Here is a 19,427-nt window from a genome sequence, read left to right on the forward strand (position 1 = left end):
GCAGGAAGGAAAATATATAAAATATATTTAGCAAAACCAGTAAAATTAAAGTGGAACAGAAAATGCAGTCAAGTAGCAAACATGTACAGCAGCAGATTTTACATTTTTTCCTACACATACCTCTGCACTTGTTTCACACACACTTTTTAAGGAGAAGAAAGAAAATAGAAATCAGATAGTGTTAAGAAAACATTTTTTTCCTGAACACTAAATGGGGTTTATTACTGCTTTTTGCTTTTGAAACTTCAATTCAGACTATATATACCTCTAAGAAAAATAAGAGGACACCCTTTTCTCTGTCCCTAAAGCAAAATTACACTGTCCTCATTTTACAGACTATACTGGTATCTTAAATAGTTACACTCACAGGATCTAGACATTATCTGGCCATCTTAAGGGATGCAAGTAACAAACATTTTAACCAAGATACAAAATAGGTATCCGATTCTTCCAGCTTTCCTGAGGCTGAGTGAATTGTTTAAATACATGTGCGCTTATCAAAATCCATGTTACAGTACATTTTAACAGTAGTTTGTTAAGAAATCATGAAAGTGCAAAACAGCCTAAAAGCAGGCAAAACGTACTTCAGAAGAACAGTCTTTCCTTAAAGTGGCAGAAGAATATAAGCCTTCCCCAAAGTAGTGTTGACCTTGTGTGAGGACATCAGTGATCTTCCTAAAGACTCCACAGTGTGGTGGGTGGGGTTTGGGCCTTGGGGTTTTTTTTCTGAGTTACAACAATCATTTGAACGAACAAAAGACCATTAGTAGTACTGGTGCAGTTCCAAAATTAAAGCGAATGCGCTGACAATTTGTTAAAACAAGTTACAAGTGAGGCTTTCACATCAATACTTGTGTTGGAGTCTAGTGATGCTTTTCATTCAGTAAACACCAAACAAAGACACTGGAAGCAGTTTGAATATGCCAGAAGTCTAAATGCAGCATCCAAAACAATAAGTTAAAGCAAATCAAACATACATGTCTTTATAACCATGAACACTAGGCCAGACACAGAAGGGAAGAAAAAGGGAAGTACACTCACAGCTTTGCTCTACTCTAACTTGCAAAGGCAACAGCATGTCAGAAAAATCAAATCTGATACCATCTAACAGATGTTAAGGTGAAAACAGCTGTTCCATAAGATTCAAATATAGAAAGGAGAAAAACTAGTAATGAATTATGTATCAGTCACAGTGGGTAACTGCAGTGTTCTCTTTGGAGATGCAGATTTGTCTGGAATGTCTTCCAAAATAAAGAAGCATGTATTATTTAATCAACAAAACCTACACTGATAATATTGCATTTCATTTCATAAAATTCCAAAATAGCTCCTTCTCCTTTCCCCAACTGTGTTGACAGAACAGCAGACTTTTATTAATCCCTATCAAGATGTTATGGGCTACAAAGTTACAGGATAACACTTGTATTATTGATTTCTTTTTCTTCTTGCAAAGTAGCTTGATTTATTTTTCTTTCTCCAGATAAGGTTGCAAAGTTTTTAATTTCTTCTCCTCCTCCTTCCCTCTTCCAGTTCATATATGACCTCCTCCTTGGCTGACAGGCCAGACAAATTCCACTTGGAGGGTTGAGCTTTCCTACCTTTCTGCTTGCAAGGCATGGCAAATCACGGAAGAAAAAAACCCACCACAACTCCACCACTCACAACTGAAGCAAATTTAGGTTCCATAAAGGCAAAATTGATGGAGTTTGTGTACACTTAGACAGACAAGTGTGAATGAAGGCTTTGTACCCAAATCATTCAAGTTTATTCCAGACCTTGTATTTAAGGTAAAGCAGAATAGTTCCATTTTCTACATGAAAGGCTGCTTGGTTATGTTGCTGTGTTAGTCTTACCAGCTGCTTTCAGGAATTTCCTCAAAATTACCTTAAATGTTTCCATCCTTCACCAAAATGTTCACTAAACTAAACCATGCCAATATAAATATAGAACTGCAGTAATTTTACTTCTGAAACCAGTAAAATTCTAGTGCTACATACAGCCAAGATATATAGCAAGCTGTCACCACCATAGCTGTCGCGTAGTTTTACTTTCAGGGTTTATAGTTTTGCCTTTTTTTTTTTTTTCTTTAAAGACGTGAGTGCATGGAAGTAAGAAGGGAGCAATAGAAAATAACTGTACTTTATCCAAATGTAATATATAGCACATTAAGAACTGCTGCCTGCAACTGAACTTCTCTGATATCCATGAAGTAGCATACTGTTGATGTCCCTTACATGGAGAACATTTCCGTGCCAGATATCATCAGAAACAGTTTAGATGAAATACCCACACAAAATTGAAGACCCAGAAATCATTCCTTCTGGGTAGACAAATACCACCAATAGTAGTGACCTGAAAGGTCACAGTTAAAAATTTTTTTGGAAAAGATTAATTTGATTATATATTTATTCACGGCCATTTCTGGTAATTGCAGTCCAGTGTGAGATACTTCTGTTGTACTCCTAATCACACATTTTTTCTGCTGACGGGCAAACTCATGTTACCCCATGAACTTTTAACCTCATTACTGAGTGTTCACTGTAGTTGAAGAGCAAAATGTGTAGCCCAAGGTTTCATAATGTTCCTATTTTTTTCTTTCTACCATAAGGAGGTATAACAACTGCTATTTCAGGGATTCAACACAGGTGAGATTTTAGAAAAATATTAAACAAGAATACACACAAATCACACATGGCCAAAACAAAATAATAAAAGTCTTTAGTGGAAAACAATTTGATCCTCCTCCTGCTTATGGATCTTAAAAATACACAAAGTGATCATTTCAAAATTGAAAAATCAGTTGTGATAAGGCTTGATTACACAGCCATTTCCCAAGTCTTATTGCAATAAAAATTGTGAAATACTTCTATGCAACTTCATATCTTCAACTGTACAGGTAAAACAATACTTGAAATTGACTAGCACTTCAATCCCTGTGTTTTTAATATATAAACTCAACACAGTACTGAATTATACATTCAAAATATTTACACACTTGACCAACAGCAGTAATTAGCATTTATTGCCTTAAAACTGCATGTTCACTGCATGGAGATTCCTTATTTTGCACAAAGGGAACAAATAAAAGAGGATAATATTTTTTTTTCATAATTATAAACTCTAGAATGGTTCAATGGGAGATTGAAACATGCTGGGGAATGCTACTACAAAGGTTTTTATCAATTTCAAGTATCAAGCTGTAACAGGTTGGAAAATCACATGGGTAGTATCTTTCTCTTGAGGTTGGAATGGTCTTCCAAATCCACTTCAGAATGGCTCACAAGGACAGGAAAAGCAGGATAGGTAAAGGGAAGAAATGAAAAAGCAAAATCATTTTCAATCCACTGAGGAAAAGGGAAAGCCAGGGATATCTTCTCAGTTGCTAGGGCCCCAAGAAATCTCATACTGACAAAGGTGTTTTATAAGACAGCTGAGAGCTTAAGGCCCTGGAGCAAAACACACTTCATGATTTGCTTCATGATCAGTGCTAGAAAGCATTAATATAATATGCTGTAAAAAGGGCATAATCTACACATACTAAAACCAAATTTACAGGGTGGGAGGAGGGGAGTAGGGATAGCTTCTTAGATTTTGTGTTCATTAGGCTTTGGTTATACCGAGTAACTGGAACAGACATGGTAGAAATGAGTGGTGTTCATTCCTTGCAGAAAAGTATAAAAAAACCAAGACCAAACCAAACAAAAAACCCTACCACAAGCAGCACTTGTCACAAGTAGAGGCAACAAAGCCTGAATAAACTAACAACTGTCCTCTCCCTGTGTAGACCAGAACTGAGGCACACTGGTGGGGAATCTCACCTTATTTAAGAATCCACCATTTCAATAAGCTGTAATTGAAATAACAACAATTTACAGCAAGCTTTCCTGTACTGCAGTAGATCAGTCCTGGGGAATACTGCACCACTGCTGCCTCTCCTAGGCTTTATCATTATGAAAATCTGTTCTCATTACAGTAAATCTTACACCTCACAAAACTAAAGTATATAATATTTACACAGCATCTCAGATCCTCAAAGCATTTTATAGGCATAAACTAATCCTCACAACATCCCTGTGAGGTAGGTAGATGTTAATGCTATTTCAACAAGAACACAGTTCTAGCAATTTGCCAATGGCCACAGAGGATCCAGTGGAAAAACTTATTAGAAAATTAGAGGAGCCTGGCTCCTACTCCTGCGCTTATATTCATCAAGCTACTTCCATTAAAAAAACAAACAAACAAACAACAAACACAAACACTCCTTCTTATGTAATTACTTAATCAAAACTGAAATTACTTGAGTGTTTTACAAGAGAAATGCTGCAATTCGTACTTTTACTAGTTTTACAGACCACAAATTAGAATTTGCTTTCCCTTTTAAAGAATTTTATATTTTAAATGGACAAATGACTGCTCTGAGCAAGCTTATTTTCTAGAACTACATGGCTTAGACATAAAGGGATTTGCCCAGGTAAACACTGGGGCTTTAGTGAGTGCTGTGCACTACGAAAGAGATGACTCCAGTTCACATCCCTCTCTTTCAACTAGTAGGATTTGGACATGCTGAGAAAACAAGTTTCTTGTTCCTGAGAAAAAAGGTGAGCCCTTTACCACTAAACAGTGAAACACAAACCTCTGGGCAAAAAGTAGCAGATTCTGGCGGTGATTCAGTGAAGCTAATTAAGGCATAAATGCACGTGAAAGTGGAAGTTTCATGTGAAAGTAGCAGTCCACTTCTGCCTGTCCATACGCCTCTGTGCTTTCAAGGTCTTGAATTTTATGACTGAACTTGATGGTCATGCTTGTCAACATCGAAAATGCTATGCTGAACAACAGAAAATTATTATGTCAGCACTAGAACTACTATAATGGGAAGGAGATAGCAAAATGGGAAAGCTACTTGATTTTTAGCTCTCAGAATGAAAACACTGGATCAATAATCTGTTTTACCAAGCGAAGTCCAGACAAATATATTTGTTACATTTATATCATGCAGCATTTATAATTCAGTTTGAGTTGCCTTTTTTTCCCTTCAAGAAACAGGTGCATTTTTAGAACCATTATTCACTTTGCACAGTGAATGGAAAATCAATGCAGTGACGCTGTAAAACTTTCAGAACACTTACATGGAGCCAGCTCTCAGTGTTCATTAAAAATGGTCTAGGAGTCTTTCCTGTGGACCTCAGTGAGCTTTCACATCCAGATTTATAGCAACTGGATGTGTAGAAGATCACTGAAGGACTTTTTTTTTTTTTCCTATTTTTTTGGTAGGGATATAGAAGCCAAATAGTTCAGGTAGAAGCAGCCACCAAGCCAGCAGGAGTATGAATGAATAAAACTTATTCCCAATTTCACTGATGTCACTGAGCAGAGACATCTTAGCATATGCTCTAAAAGAAACATAAAATGGCATGGAAAGATCCCTGCTGAATATATGAGAATGTAAGAAAAATTAAGAAACAGGGAAATATAATATTAAGCAGGAAAATTACAAAAACACCCCAAACCCTTACTAGGACATCTTCCCTTTAATATAAAATATTATTTTTTAAATGAAGGAAAAAGGAAATTCTTAAATAACCTTCAAAACTAGTCTTTGAAAGCAGGTATTCATACTTAAGCAAGACTTGATATTCAGGAGATGCTATGTGTCTCTGATGGTTACAACACAATGGGCCTGATAAGAAAAATATTGGGTATGCACATTACTTTGTCCTGAATATGAACTCAATTTGTGCTCCAATTCTTCAATTACAATATGCAAGAGGACTTCAAAATTTTAAAGTTAATAAATACTTTTAAATAGTGAGCCAGTTTTAAGATTAATAAAACAACAGTGACAGAGCTAGTTATAAAAGAAACCAATGAAATCAGTTATTCAGTCAGATCCAAACAAATTGAAAGTACTTGCTACGATGTCTTTGAAGACTTTGGTCAAGATATTTGACATCGAGCACATCATAACAAAGTAGCAGCTCCTACTACTGCTTATGTTCCCAGGCTTCAAAGCCCTTCATCTGAAAAAACCGAGGTTTTGGAACCACTGTCCCATCCACTGTACAAACTCAGAAAAACTCCAGAAGCAGTTTCAAAAACATAGCAAACCCCAGACAATTAAAAAAAAAAAAAAAAAAAAGGCAGCCAGCACAACAGTTTGAAACAGAAGGATCTGCCAGGATCATTATCTTTTGTGCAAGTGCACAGCTGAGAAATCCTTTAAAGAAATGCATTAGAGTTTCAAGACAAAATTGCGAGCAATACTCCTCTTCTAAAATACTATGCAAATATCTTAGAAATAAAATAGCTGCGAAGGTACATTATTATCTAACAAGTTTTATGGTCACTTTGTAATGTGTAAATCTGCCCTCGCCTAGTTTTGACGTCAATTAAAAGAGAAAAGTATAATAAAGAGATGGCATTTTTGGCCTTGTGGATCCATGGCTGAGACACATATGAATTTAACTTAAGGGAAAACAAAAAGCCTTAGAGCCTTAGATCACTTATAGCACAGTATTAGAGATTTGTGTCTTTTAAAAAATCTGGCTATTGTGACTAATTTTGAGATGAATAGCTGAAGAATGGCACAGAATTGCAAACATGAAGTTATACATAGCCACATAAAGGTGTATACCGTACATTTTATATAAATTTAAAAAACACGTGGGAAATATTCAACAGCATAATCTAGCAGAGATCTTAAGCAGAAGGGCCCACTTCTTCCTCCATGTATTTCCACAAAAATAATTTTACTAGACGTGCAGCATTTGTGTTTGCTTCAGTTTTCTCTGGCTCATGACAGGAGAAAAGCAGGCCTTGCTTTCATACTCGTGTGCAGCTCTGCCTTGTTGGTTCTTTATACTCAGGGCACTATATTCTGCTATTGTAATAGCTAAAGTGCTGATACAAAAAACCAAGTAAGAGCAGAGCAGCTGGGAGGGCTCTGCAGAAGTAGAGCTAGATTCAGCAAAACTAAAAAATCCTCCCACAGCACTAGACATCCCCAATTACCTTTCCCTGCTGGAGTCAAACACACACAAACCTTGAGTAAAAAGGTCTGATGCCACTGTGCTAGCATAGTTGTTTTAGCTAATGCCCCAACTTTACAAAGTTTGCCAGTAATTCACACCTTTTGGGTTGTTATTGCTTAAACCAACTGTTCAGCGTAGAAATACATTGTAGTTTCGCGCAACCCCTTAAGAATAAAAACAGATACTCAAAGTAAAATTACACATGAACCTTGCATTAGACACTCATTCTAAAATGACACATCATCATGAAAGGCTGCAACATGTAGACAGCAGCTCAGTGCCAACATCCTAAACCAACTCTTAAGAGTCAAATCTTGCCTTAAATCTTGCCTTATATTTCTTATCTAAAGTATATGAGCTTTTTTTTTTTTTCTTTTAAATTAAGGCAATGAAATGGCTACAGTTCCTAAAGTTCATTTTAGGGGAATAAAAATATACACCTTTTTTCTTCGAACTTTAGGCAGCAGAACATAATGTAAAAACATGCATTGCATTAAACATGCAATGTTGGGTTGATGTAGAAAAACAGAACTGAACGCAAGTTAAAATGCCATTTGGTTTTTCTTCCCCATTGGAACACTCAAAGGGAGGAAAAATAAAGCTTAAAATCAGCTAAACTGTTTAGAGCTTTATATGTATCTAAACTGTTTAGAACTTTACATGTATCTGCATCACACTCTAACATGATTTTGGGTAGAAAAGAAATCTGTATGTTTATATGACCACTCATATTTTAAACCAGTGCAGGGGGAAAGGCACTGCATTTATTTTTCATTGTGCCCATATCTGTTTGCACATATATGGAAAAAAATTAAATTCAGATTTTCTGTTCATTCTCTCCCACACACAAGTATGACAGATTGCAGCTAACACATAATAGCAGAAGCTGATTCAAAGTTGACCTCTCCTATTCCATTGTTTTATGTTCAAACTTCCAGGCTCTCTAGAATCTGAGATGGCTGCAAAGAACCCAGAGACAGGTACAAGATTTAGTCAGCATTCAGCATTTCTCAGTGCATTTCGCAGAAAGGGTCTACATTAGGCATAGAGTTTTGTTGTTTATTTTACACAGAGAAGTCCACCAACATTTGCCATAAATTCTTCTAAACTCTTTAAGAAGGCCATCTTCTGCTTACGGTCCAGTGTAGGAGGAGTGCTGCTTGCAGTAAGTTTGTTGAAGGCATCTGCTAACCGCTGGTAAATTACTGGATCTTGCTGAGTTGATAGCAGTGTTTCAACTAGCTCTGAATATTCAGCCTGTTAAATAAACATTAAAAAAGATACAGTATATACAACTTCTCTCATCAGGACAAGATTCAGAAGAAAAGCTGTGACAGAAAATTATTCAGTACTTCTCCACCTGTTAGCCAGTTTCACTGACCACTGTACCAGCAGCAACTATGGACCCCACAGCCTTTCACCTACCTCTAAGCCAGATAAAGTCCTTCATCCAGGCTGAGTCTTTTAGTAAGGCTAAAGAAGCCTTCAAAGCTAGGTACAGTGCTTTGCAGCACAGAGTAAGATGACAATTTCAGGGACACACTTTCAAAGGGCCTTCTGTCTCTTTCTTAGCATAGGCTTATTCCTGCAAACTGGACTGCTCTTTTTTCATGCCTGCCCCGTGTGTGGTGTGCCATGCCAACCACCTCCTCCCCACAGGTTCTCTGTTTTCTAGGGTTCCCCCTCTGGGCTAGAGAGCTTAGATTCCCTTCTAAGAGCTTCCTACTTACTCTCACGCTTACTCGGACAGAAATGGAAGACAAAGAAACATTTTAAACCTGACTAGAAGGACACTGCCAAGGGAGCACACAAAACTGGAGCAAGTCCACAGTGACTGTGCTCTGGGAGCATGGGTGAAGGACACAGGAGCCAGAATGGCCTTCCTTTCAATTTTGTCAGTGAGGGGTTGGGTGGAGGTAGACACAACACGAATTTGCCACCTGTGGGTGGTATCACAGGATCTTTTTCTCTTACATGATTATGAGTCCCTTTTGAGGGATAAGGCTGCTAGCAAGAGAGAGGATCCCTAGGACAAAGTGGCTTAGGAACATCTTTGCCAAAGGCTTGCCAACCTAGCAGGAAGGACTTTAAAGGGATTGTTGGGGGATGGTGGTAACAGCTTGTAGGTAAGTGAGGAGACAGAGACCAACAGTATTAAGAACACAGAGAAGTGTGATGGGTTTAATTGTGCTCATTGGGAAGTATTAAACAGGTTGAAAGGAGGTCAGTCTCAAATGTCTGTGTAGCAAATGCATTCAGCTTTGGAAACAGACGGAGCTAGAGCTCCATGTGCAGGTGCAGAGCTGCAACATCGCTGCAGGCACTGAGATGTGGTGGGACTGGTGGCATGACTGGAGTGTTCCAAGGGACAGATGGAGGCTCTTTACAGAAGAAGACGACAGAAGATTGCCACTTCTGTGAAAGGACAGCTCAAATTAAGGACACTTTTCTACAGATGGGGAAACAATCCAGTTGAGTGCTTATGGACGATGATCAGAGGAGAGGTGACAAAGATGATATCATGGTGGGATGTTGTTACAAATTCCCAGTGGCTTTTACTGGACTGAGTCATCTTCAGGCAACTTGAGGAAGTTTCCAGATGAGACTTAAAAGAGATTATCTCTCTGACATTTGCTCAAATACCAGATGGACTACCCAGGCATGTGACTCTGCATCTGCTACTCACAGCTAGGAAGAGCTGTTCAGGGATATGGTAACTAATGTCAGCCTTTCAGGGATCCTGAAATAGTGGAGATAAGGATCCCCAGGAAAGCGAAGAAAAAGGGCAGCCAAGTACAGAACCCAGACATCATGAGAGCAGATTTCACCTTATTCAAGAGACTGATGGGTAGTATCCTGGGGGAGTGAGCTCTGGAAACAAAAAGCTCAGGAGAGCTGACAGGTCTTTAAGGACAACCTCTTCCAAGCACAGGAATGGCCTGTCCAGATACTGAGGAAAGCAATATAAACACGTAACAAGACTGACTCAGCTAAGCAGGGAATTCATGACTGAACTGCAGGCTGAATGAATCAATGCTTTATTTGCCTTGGTCTTCACTGATAGGTTTTTCCAGACCTTTGTGACTAGAGACAGGGTTCAAGGAGGAGTAGTAAAGAGGATCAACCCAGTAATTTCTTGAGAGATCTTGAGAAATCTTAATGAATACAAGCTCATGAAACCTGAGAGAATCCATCCAAGGGTTCAGAAAGCTGGCTCACATCATTACAAGGTTGCTTTCTATCATCTTTGAATGACTAAGAAAATCATGAAGTACTCCTGGAAGCTATCTCTGGGCATGTGTAAGAGAAAGGGATTGAAAACAGTCAGTGTGGATTTACCAGTGATAAATCATGCTTTACCAAAGTGTCTTCTATGACAAAATGACTACATCTGTGGATAAGCAAAGAGCAGTGGATGCCTGACATCAGCAAGTCTTTAGCAGTCACACACAACATCCTTGTAACTAAGATGTGATTTTCTTGCCTAAATGGGTGGGCTACTACACGGGTGAAAACACACCTCTATCATCAGCCTATAAAGGCTTGAAGTTAATGGCTCATATTCCACCTGAAAGATGGTTACAAGTAGCACTGAGAGCTCTCATTTGGACCTTGACCTTTTAAATATTTTAATCAGTGACCTGGAAGAGGAGAAGAAATTCACTCTCCTCAAGTCTTTGGATGAAATCCAAGCAGGGAATACAGCCAGTGCATTCAAGGGCAGGACTGACATTTAGTGCCACCTACTCAGGCTGGAGGAATGAACTGATGGGAAACTCACCAAACCCAACAAGGACACATGCAGAGTCCTGCAGCTGAAACAGACTGAGCCCCTGCAACAATACAGACTGGGAACTGACAGGCAGGGGAGCACTTCTGCTGAGAGAAGGGCCTGAAGGCCCTGGTGGACTGCAGGCTAGGCAAGTCAGCTGTGTGTTCTGTCAGCAGTGAACACTAACTGCATACTGGGCTGTATTTATTGTTTGTCTTTACACTGCACTTGTTAGATTAGATGTGCAATACTGTGTCTAGTTTTGGACTCCTTAACACAAGGATATTGATGAACTTGAATGAATCCAGTGGTGGGTCAATGAGTCTGTCTGGCAGGTGCTGAAAGCATATGAATTATATGGATAATCAAGCACTCAACAGGCCAGTTAAAAAGGCTTTGGAATATCCATCTTGGAGGTTTTCAAAACACAGCTGGAGAAGCAACTTGATCTGATTTCAACATTGACTCCACTTTGAGAAAGAAGTTGGACTACAGACCTCCTGAGGGTTCCCCCTTCCAACCCAACTGATTCTATGATTTACCAGGCACACAAGTAACTAACTACTCTCCTTTAACAAATTACTTCTTTTCAGGGTGTGTCTAATGCCATACCTGATGCAAACACACTAATGTGTAGAATGCTTCACCTGCTGCAGTTGTCATTTCTGTATTGTGCTTCTGAAGTACCAGCATATCAAAAACCATCTGAAATCGCAAAATAGAAGTAGTTACAAAGTGTCAACTTAACTTTCTACTTTGTCAACATATGCTGCTGAACGTCATCTTCACTTCTGGTAATAATAATGAACATGTATTTGCAAGCATCCAAGGTTGCTCTTTGCTTTGTTGCGCCCCCCTTTTTTTTAAATTGAGGTTCCAGTAATTCAGAAGCCAAGTTCTTTTAGAAGTTGTCTTGGCTTAACAGCATAAATTCACATCTCAAAGCACTGAAACCTGTTGTTGATTTATATCAACTGTTCTTCAGAGAGAAATGGCACCTCTTGTATTTTTCCTCAAAAGCTGCAGATATGCCAGAGAACTAATGAAAAAAGCCTTTGCTCTTCCAGAATAAAACATGGAACTTTTTCCTCAAGTTTTGGAGACTCCTAGAGCTCACAGAAAGTCAAAGAGGGGACAGATTAATAAGAGCAGTATTATAATTTTGAGTGGAAATTTAGAAATAAGGCACGAAGCTATGTTAACTTAGAGGATATATAAAGAAAAAATTATTCAAGAGTTTCCCATTCTCTCAGCTTGGCTGATGCGTGCTTTTAACAAGCAATCCCCAGAAGTTCCAATATCAGTTTCATAAGAAAAGATGTCTTAAGCACAAATTGTTCTTCGTCTTAACTGAAGTCTACATAAAATCAGAAGACAAGCACACAAATTCCACAATTACTTTGTTGCTAATTAGTAGGAACCTGGTTGCTACCAGGTCACTCCAAAATTTGGTCAGACTGGATGGTCCTAAAAGGAAAGTACTAAGTGTGCTACTGAATTAAGAAAACACCTAATTCATTAGATACATTGAATAAATGACAGCATTTTCTTTCTAGTTCTCATCTATGATCTTTTTCATGTCATTTGTTTTAGCGCTCTACTCAGCCTCCAGTTCACACAATTCTGGAAGCTTTCTTTTCACAGTAGACATAACTGCTAAAATTGTCAATCAGTTCTAGAGCTCCCATGTGGAGCATTGGTAAATATAAATTGCATTCTGAGAGGCTCAAGTCTTTTGTTTACTGGCATTACAGGATTGCTTCCCTTTACGCCTCCATCCTACTTTGTACTCTAGTCCAATATCTTCAGTTCTTCGTGCCCTCTTTCCTATTAAACTGCCCTGTTTTTTTTTTTTAATTAGGTAATAGGCTGTTTCTTACTATATGTGTGATTCTCATTAATCCGGATTTGATCACTGTTAGGCCTCTGGATGCAAAAAACCAAATAGGAAAACATAGATGCCTTACCTTAAGAAAGTGCCTTGTTGCTAGAAAAAGAGTTGAATCTGTTTCTTGTGCTTTTGCACACTGTTCTGCTAATGGTGTTACAGCCTCCAGACAGAGCTGGCAAACCTCTGAGCTCATTCTGATAACGGGCATTAAAGAATCAAAGTCAGATTTCAATTACATTGTGCAAAAATTACACAGGTGTTACAGAAATAGAAAATATTTGAAATGCTTGTAGGTTCCAAGGTTTCTTTTCACTATAAAGCTGTTAACAAAAAAAAAATTGAATAAAAACCCCAAAACAAACAAACAACAACTAGAAAAAGGAGAGGAGAAAGAATTCAGCTTCATTGCCTCCTTTTATTAGCTACAGGCCCGAAGGTAACATAACCCTCTCTGACATAACATTTGCAGAAAGAGTCCCTTATGGTCAAGCTCATCTGTTTCTGACACGTGCCACAGATTAGAGAAAATGGTACTCCCATTATGAGAGGGAGAGCCCATTGGCACACTGACAGGAAATGCTCTGGAGCCAGCCCAGTAGAACAGCAGCAATGTTTTATATTACCAGCTGAGAAACTAATTCAGGAATGGCTTTGGGATACCAGCTGAAGGCTTATGAAGTTACACACTATGAAATGAAGTAATGGAGGAGGCAGGAATGGCTGCCAGAAAAAACTTACATGGTAAACTACTTAAAGGCTGCCCCCAAGCACAAGTCAGAGGCAATTCAGCTAATACTAGAATCTCTGATAGACACTACAGTGAAACTGTCAATCTCCAGACAGTTATCAATATACAATTATAGATACAGATACTGATAGAAAAGGAAAAAATTAAAAGATAAAAAATGAGACTTTTTAACATGTCCTTATAGTTGCTTATAGCAACTTAGATTTTTTAAAACACTCCCAAATTCTACAAAGGATACGATGACATCCCTAACTCCAGTGAGTACATTAGGCTCTTAAAGAGGTCTTCTGGAAGTTGTGGAATTTTCTCAGGGAATATTTCACAGATGAAAGTGATTAATTTGTAGTATTGATTACACAGGGATGGAAACTGTCAAAAGAAAGACATGGTTTTTTTAGATTTAATCACATAACTATTCTGGCATAATGTTCAACTGTATAAAGAAAAGAAGAAAAGACAATTTTAGTAAGCAACTTCAGTCAGAATGGCTACAACTTTATTAGCAAATGCTGCGGTAAAATAAAAAAAAGATTGTTAAAGCTAAACAGTTGATGGTGAGAGTCTGGTATCTGCTCTACACAAATTCTAAGAGTTTTACTTCAGACATGAACAAATGTAGTTCTGTGGGGTTCTCGTGAGCATTTGGAGCACAACAGAAGGGCTTCCAGAGTGCATCCTTTGACTTGGTTTCATCTAAAATGGGCACAGCCCTCTCACTCAGCGAGTGCACAGATGAGAAGGCATGTAAAGAGGGGACAACTGAGATGCACAGAAGTGTTCCCCTGATTTAAAGTAAAACATTAACACAGTGCAACCCAATGAAATGCTGTTGTCCCACTGTTTACTGTTCTACTGAGAAGCTGATGATAGTCAACTTCTACTGAGAAGTTGACAATATGAAAGTCATCTGTATTGTAAAAATAAAGAGCTACTTTTAACTAATATTACTGTTTATGCTTCCTATCATATTCCTGACACTATCTGAAAAAGGATTCCATGAGCCACATCTCAGGTTTGGCTGTGGATCTACTCACTCGCTTTTAAAAGAAAAAAGTTGTGTTTAGGACCTTCAAATATACATCTTCTCAACTTACAACATTCTTTTCAAACAATATCTAGAACTACGAAACAGTTACTCACATTTATAAAGCCTAGAAAACTCAGCTAATGGAGATGAAATGCATATAGGAATGAATTCTGGGAACTCAATACTCCAAAGCTTTCATATTTTAGCAGCTCTGTGTAAAAACACACTTACCTTCAGCAGATCTTGGGACATTAGAGGCAGAACTAGATTAACCCCATATAAGACAACATCTGCTGCTGATACTGATCTATTTGTAGCTTGCCCAGGCTCATGTCCTCTAAATACTTCATCTACAGAAAAGACAAAAACTATTTTGTATAAAAGGATGATTAAACATATTGAAGGTATATTTCTTTATAGTGAAGACATTTTAAAAAATAGGACTATTACCCTCTCCAAACAAAAACATGAGGCACTGTATTAAAATAGAAACTTAGTGAGTGGAGGCTGTCACGTAACTCTATATTTATTCACTAGGACTAAGCATTTCATAATCACTTGTACCAGATGGCTTCCTAAACCAGAACGCTTCAGATACTCTGAGGGCTCCCTTCCATTACAGAACATTGCATTTGTTTCTAGTGATAGCTGCTTCGTGCCTTCACACAGATCATTAATACAAATATTACTGCATTTTTGTACTATATATGTGTGTGTATATATATAATATTTACATATGTTTTAATATCTTTTATAAACAGAAGGAGAAAAAGAATGGTAAGTTAATATAGAAAATTCTGTCATTTGGTTGTTGCCAAGTTTTCTCCAGTTACAGGCAAGACCTACATTTCCCATCAGCTGACAGTGACCTTCCTGCATTGAGTCAGCAGCAGTATGCAGTCAACTTGCAATACATTTTGATCTCTGGGCATTACGTTCAGGTTTTATTCACATTACTTAGTGTCATGGTAAGCATTTTACTTTAAGTTGTTTTCCACACAACTAACATCCAAATCTCAAAGAGAATACGTTACATAGCACTTGGTTGTCCATTCAATGAACAAAGTCTATATCTGGTTCTGTATTTGTGTTGTGCATGCAGGGTGAAAAAGTAGAACGAAATAGCACTGAACTTTGGAGTACAAGGTTCTCTCTTTTAAGGCGTACCTCAGAAAAGCAATGAACAACATCAAAACATGCCTGGTATCAAACCGAATCTGCCTAGGTTCTTTTCTGTGCAAGCTTAAATGCATGGTGAGATCTGAACCATGCAAATGTGGTTTTGCTTATTCAAAAGCAATGCACAACAGATAAGCTAGAACTGGCAGATCATATTCAGGAGAACTGCAATTTTAAGTGGTAAATACACGTAAAAAAGTAACAGGCTGGGATACAAAAAGGCACCCTTAATTACAGCCACAAACCATAAAACATCTTCTGTGAAAGAGGAAAACAGAAGATGCTCAAACATGATGGAATTTTAATGAGTTTAACATTTCACAAAAGCTGAATCCTATACTAAGAAGACGATACACCTGCCCTCTTGCATTAGTTTACTACTCCAACTTCTCTATGGGCTTTTTGTTATGAAACTGCTGCTACTACATGTTCAGACTTGCAACATTCAGATTTCAAGCTGTTTCATGTATGCCCTATTTATTTTATGAGAGCAATAATATTTTCAGATGCCAGAATACGAGGGAAAGTCCTTCCTTTGCTACTGGCACATTAAACAGTAATTTCCATATCCAGATCTAGTCAAGCCTAAACTTCAGTTTTCACTTTACATGGATTGAACACATTCCCCACAACAGTTCTTACAGTTTAGAACACAAGTTGTGGTTTAGCAATTACCAGTTCCTTAATACCTGTATCACTGAAATCTATGAATTCTTTTGATAGAAGATTAGTGAGAAGCTCCATAATAAGAAGGAGATCCTGGTACTGGTCTTCTTCTGCTGTAACATCTATCCGTTGTCGACCTAAATTATTCTTAGAATACACCTGGAGCAGAGTTAGGCAGGCCTCATACAAGTTCATGGCTTTGGCCTATAAAACAATGTTACATAGTAAGAAAACTTCCATATGCTAAAAGTGACTATTTTGTTTTAAGATGGTATTACTTGGTAGACAATACTTCAAGATTTTAATTTCAGTATATGACTACATTTTGTAACAACTGCACAAATATCATCAAGGAAACAGCCACCTTAAACAGTCAGAACACTTACAGTTGTATATTGATGTGCTGTTGATTAAAACAGCAGACCACTACTTTTATCGATTTCTGAATCTTAACAAAAAAACCCAGATGAGTGGCTTGGGACAGGAGGACACGTCTCATCACTCTCACGAACTAGATAACCAACAAAATCCCTTGGGGCACACTTCAGCTATAAAAGTTTCGAGTCACACTACATTGTGCATATCCAGTTTGGAATAGGCTGGAACTCTTTTAGATGCGATAGTAAAATTAGCCAGTGGTGCAAAGATGTAAGCACACTGCACGGACTCAAAATTTATTTTAACTGTTAACTTCTTGGTATCTATTAATGCCTTGTCTAGGACCACTGTCTCTTTGGTATACATTTGTCACATAAAACAGTGCTGCAATTCTCTTAGATCAGACTTTGAAAAAGTTTGATACAGTTAAAAAAAAAAGTACTCAGCATGGTCTGTCCTCTTCTGCCACCCATGCATAGAGTTAGACTAGTGATAAATTGTGCTTAAATTTATTGGTATACGAACAGTTTAAATATCCTTTTAATCTTTGCAAGCGTATGTTTTAAAACAAAGGAGTTCCTTAACAGATGTGAACACATAGCCTTTCTTTCTCTATGTAAAAATCACTACATGTAAAAATCACTACACTATATTTTGTTTAAGGAACAGCACTGTATGCACATGCACACAAACACTCTTCCCCCTCCTTCCCCTTCTGGCTGTATTTACCTCTCCAAGATAGCAAATTTGTTTATGTGCAACTTCAACAAAGACTTCTATTATGAGGTTAACAGTCTCTGGTGTGTTTTTGTATACTTCCATTAATCCAATGCAATTATTAAGGAAGTCCATTAGGAAATTGAAGAGAATTGCTACGTTATCAATCTGGGTAGCCTCAGCAATGCCACAGAGTGCTTCTAATGTAGCAGTGATTTCCTGTTTCACTTCTTCCTCCTGACAGATCTGCTGAAAGTTTTCCTGGTTTATCACATTCAAGAATCGCTGCTGAAGTGGCTGAAGAACCTTGAAATTTTTTAGAAAAGGAACATTAAGATAAGCATATTACTATATGAGATGTAAGGTTCAAGTAATCTGGCAAGCTCGTGGGTTGCTTTTGGCATGGCAGTACAAGAATCAACCACTTCCAGTTTCCAGTGGCTCAGTTATGTTATTGTCTGCCACATTAACATAAGCTGAAGTGGTAGCGATTAGTGCTTCTCATTACCCATCATTACTTGCCCACAGGTTTTAAAATGGCACCTCCATAAGTATTTTAGGTTATTTTGTAGTGTTGCAAAGAATGACAGTGACCTTCTCTGGCTCACACTATTTGGTTCTCTCCCAAATGCAGTATTAGGAGAAAAAATTGTTAACAATGAAAGCATTAGGATTAACGTTCACACTTATCATTGCCATATTATGATTCTAAATAGTGCAATCACTTCTGTCGTCAGCTGTGTTTAGAAACAATTTAGAAACTTCCATAAAAATAATTGGTTTTTTTTTCCAATTTCTTCCAGTGCGTTATAGTTGTACCTTAAATCACTAAGTTCATAGCTCTGCTAATAAAAGCAAGGTTTTCTCAGAAGGTCAGTGCTTTACAAACTCCTGTGGTGCTTCCTGATGACATTTCAGCTACTTTCTTGCACCAGCCTTTCCGGTATTAAATGTCTGAGCTTTAATGTCCATTAAAGCCAAGGCACAAAGAGCTGGTCAAGGCTCTTTGTTATGTTCCACGTTACCTTTTTACTTACTGTTGTTATCATTAAGTGAATAACTAAATAATTCATAACACCACCAAATTAAAATAAAAGAAGAAATGGCACAGTTCAAGGAAAATTATTGTATCTTTAATAATAACCGCTTTTAAGCATATTGTTGTCGTATTTGCTTCAGAAAGCTTGAAGTTAATTATTAGAGGTTTCTGTTTAAGTTGAGATATTTTAGATACAATTTAGATACAAGACATATGACTACTGACCTTCAAAGAGAAAATAATTTTTAAAATTAATTGGATATTAAAACCAAAAATATGTTATATGAGTTTACTTTGTGCCACCATAAAACTCCCTAAATTAACTTGTTGTACTGCTTGCTAAAGTGGAGGTAATAAAAGCACCAGAACAGCTTACCTCTGTCCAGTATTGTTGCTTTGTTTCTGTATCCATGTGAGCAAAACCTCCTAAAACTAAAGCTTTCATTAGTGTTCTCTGCACAGAACTGGACAAATAATGAAGAGGAGGGCTTCGCCTTGCAAACTGTTTAGCTAAATTCCACCAGTTTTCACACTGAATAACTAAGTTTGCCCTAAAAGAGGGAAAAACAGTTTAAATAAGGACTTCGCAAAATTGTATCAACAAAGCACATCAGGTTGCTAGCGGTTGTCAGAAGTTTGTTAAGTTTTTTTGAAAAAAATTGCTCTATTCTAAGGCTAAATTGCCTTTTGATTTTCATCTTACTAGTGCCTGAGGTCTAAGATTTCTAAAGCATATACTCTGAAAATATATCCATTCATATGAGAGAAAAGCAGGGAAGTGCTTTAGTTTTATGCACATACACAGAGAGTTAATGGACATATTGCATGGATTAAAAGCTTAGTCTCATTATGTCATGATAATATAAGCAGTTTATTCCAAAACTGGCTCCTGTGGGGTTTTAATTTTTTTAAAAGAAAAATCCTCAAGCTTCAGAACAGTCTTTTATCAGACTGTGAATGTATGATTTCACGTCATTTCACA

General features: G+C 37.6%; 1 protein-coding gene across 2 annotated transcripts in view; it reads right to left on the reverse strand.

Annotated features, from left to right (window-relative positions):
* Positions 1–19,427, reverse strand: part of XPO4 (exportin 4) — an 81,921-nt gene continuing 62,494 nt past the window's right edge. For both annotated transcript variants that reach the window (XM_050332625.1, XM_050332626.1), the window contains 8 exons: positions 18,822–18,996; positions 17,419–17,712; positions 16,335–16,515; positions 14,698–14,816; positions 13,678–13,808; positions 12,768–12,885; positions 11,413–11,505; positions 1–8,285 (listed from right to left, as the gene is read on the reverse strand). In XM_050332625.1, the coding sequence (XP_050188582.1) occupies positions 8,088–8,285; positions 11,413–11,505; positions 12,768–12,885; positions 13,678–13,808; positions 14,698–14,816; positions 16,335–16,515; positions 17,419–17,712; positions 18,822–18,996 (1,309 nt within the window). In that variant the 3' untranslated portion in view covers positions 1–8,087. The remainder of the gene's footprint in view (positions 8,286–11,412; positions 11,506–12,767; positions 12,886–13,677; positions 13,809–14,697; positions 14,817–16,334; positions 16,516–17,418; positions 17,713–18,821; positions 18,997–19,427) is intronic.

The sequence above is a fragment of the Myiozetetes cayanensis genome, unplaced genomic scaffold, assembly GCF_022539395.1.
Source record: "Myiozetetes cayanensis isolate MyiCay16 unplaced genomic scaffold, myiCay2020 scf5-8, whole genome shotgun sequence".
Lineage (NCBI taxonomy): Eukaryota > Metazoa > Chordata > Aves > Passeriformes > Tyrannidae > Myiozetetes > Myiozetetes cayanensis.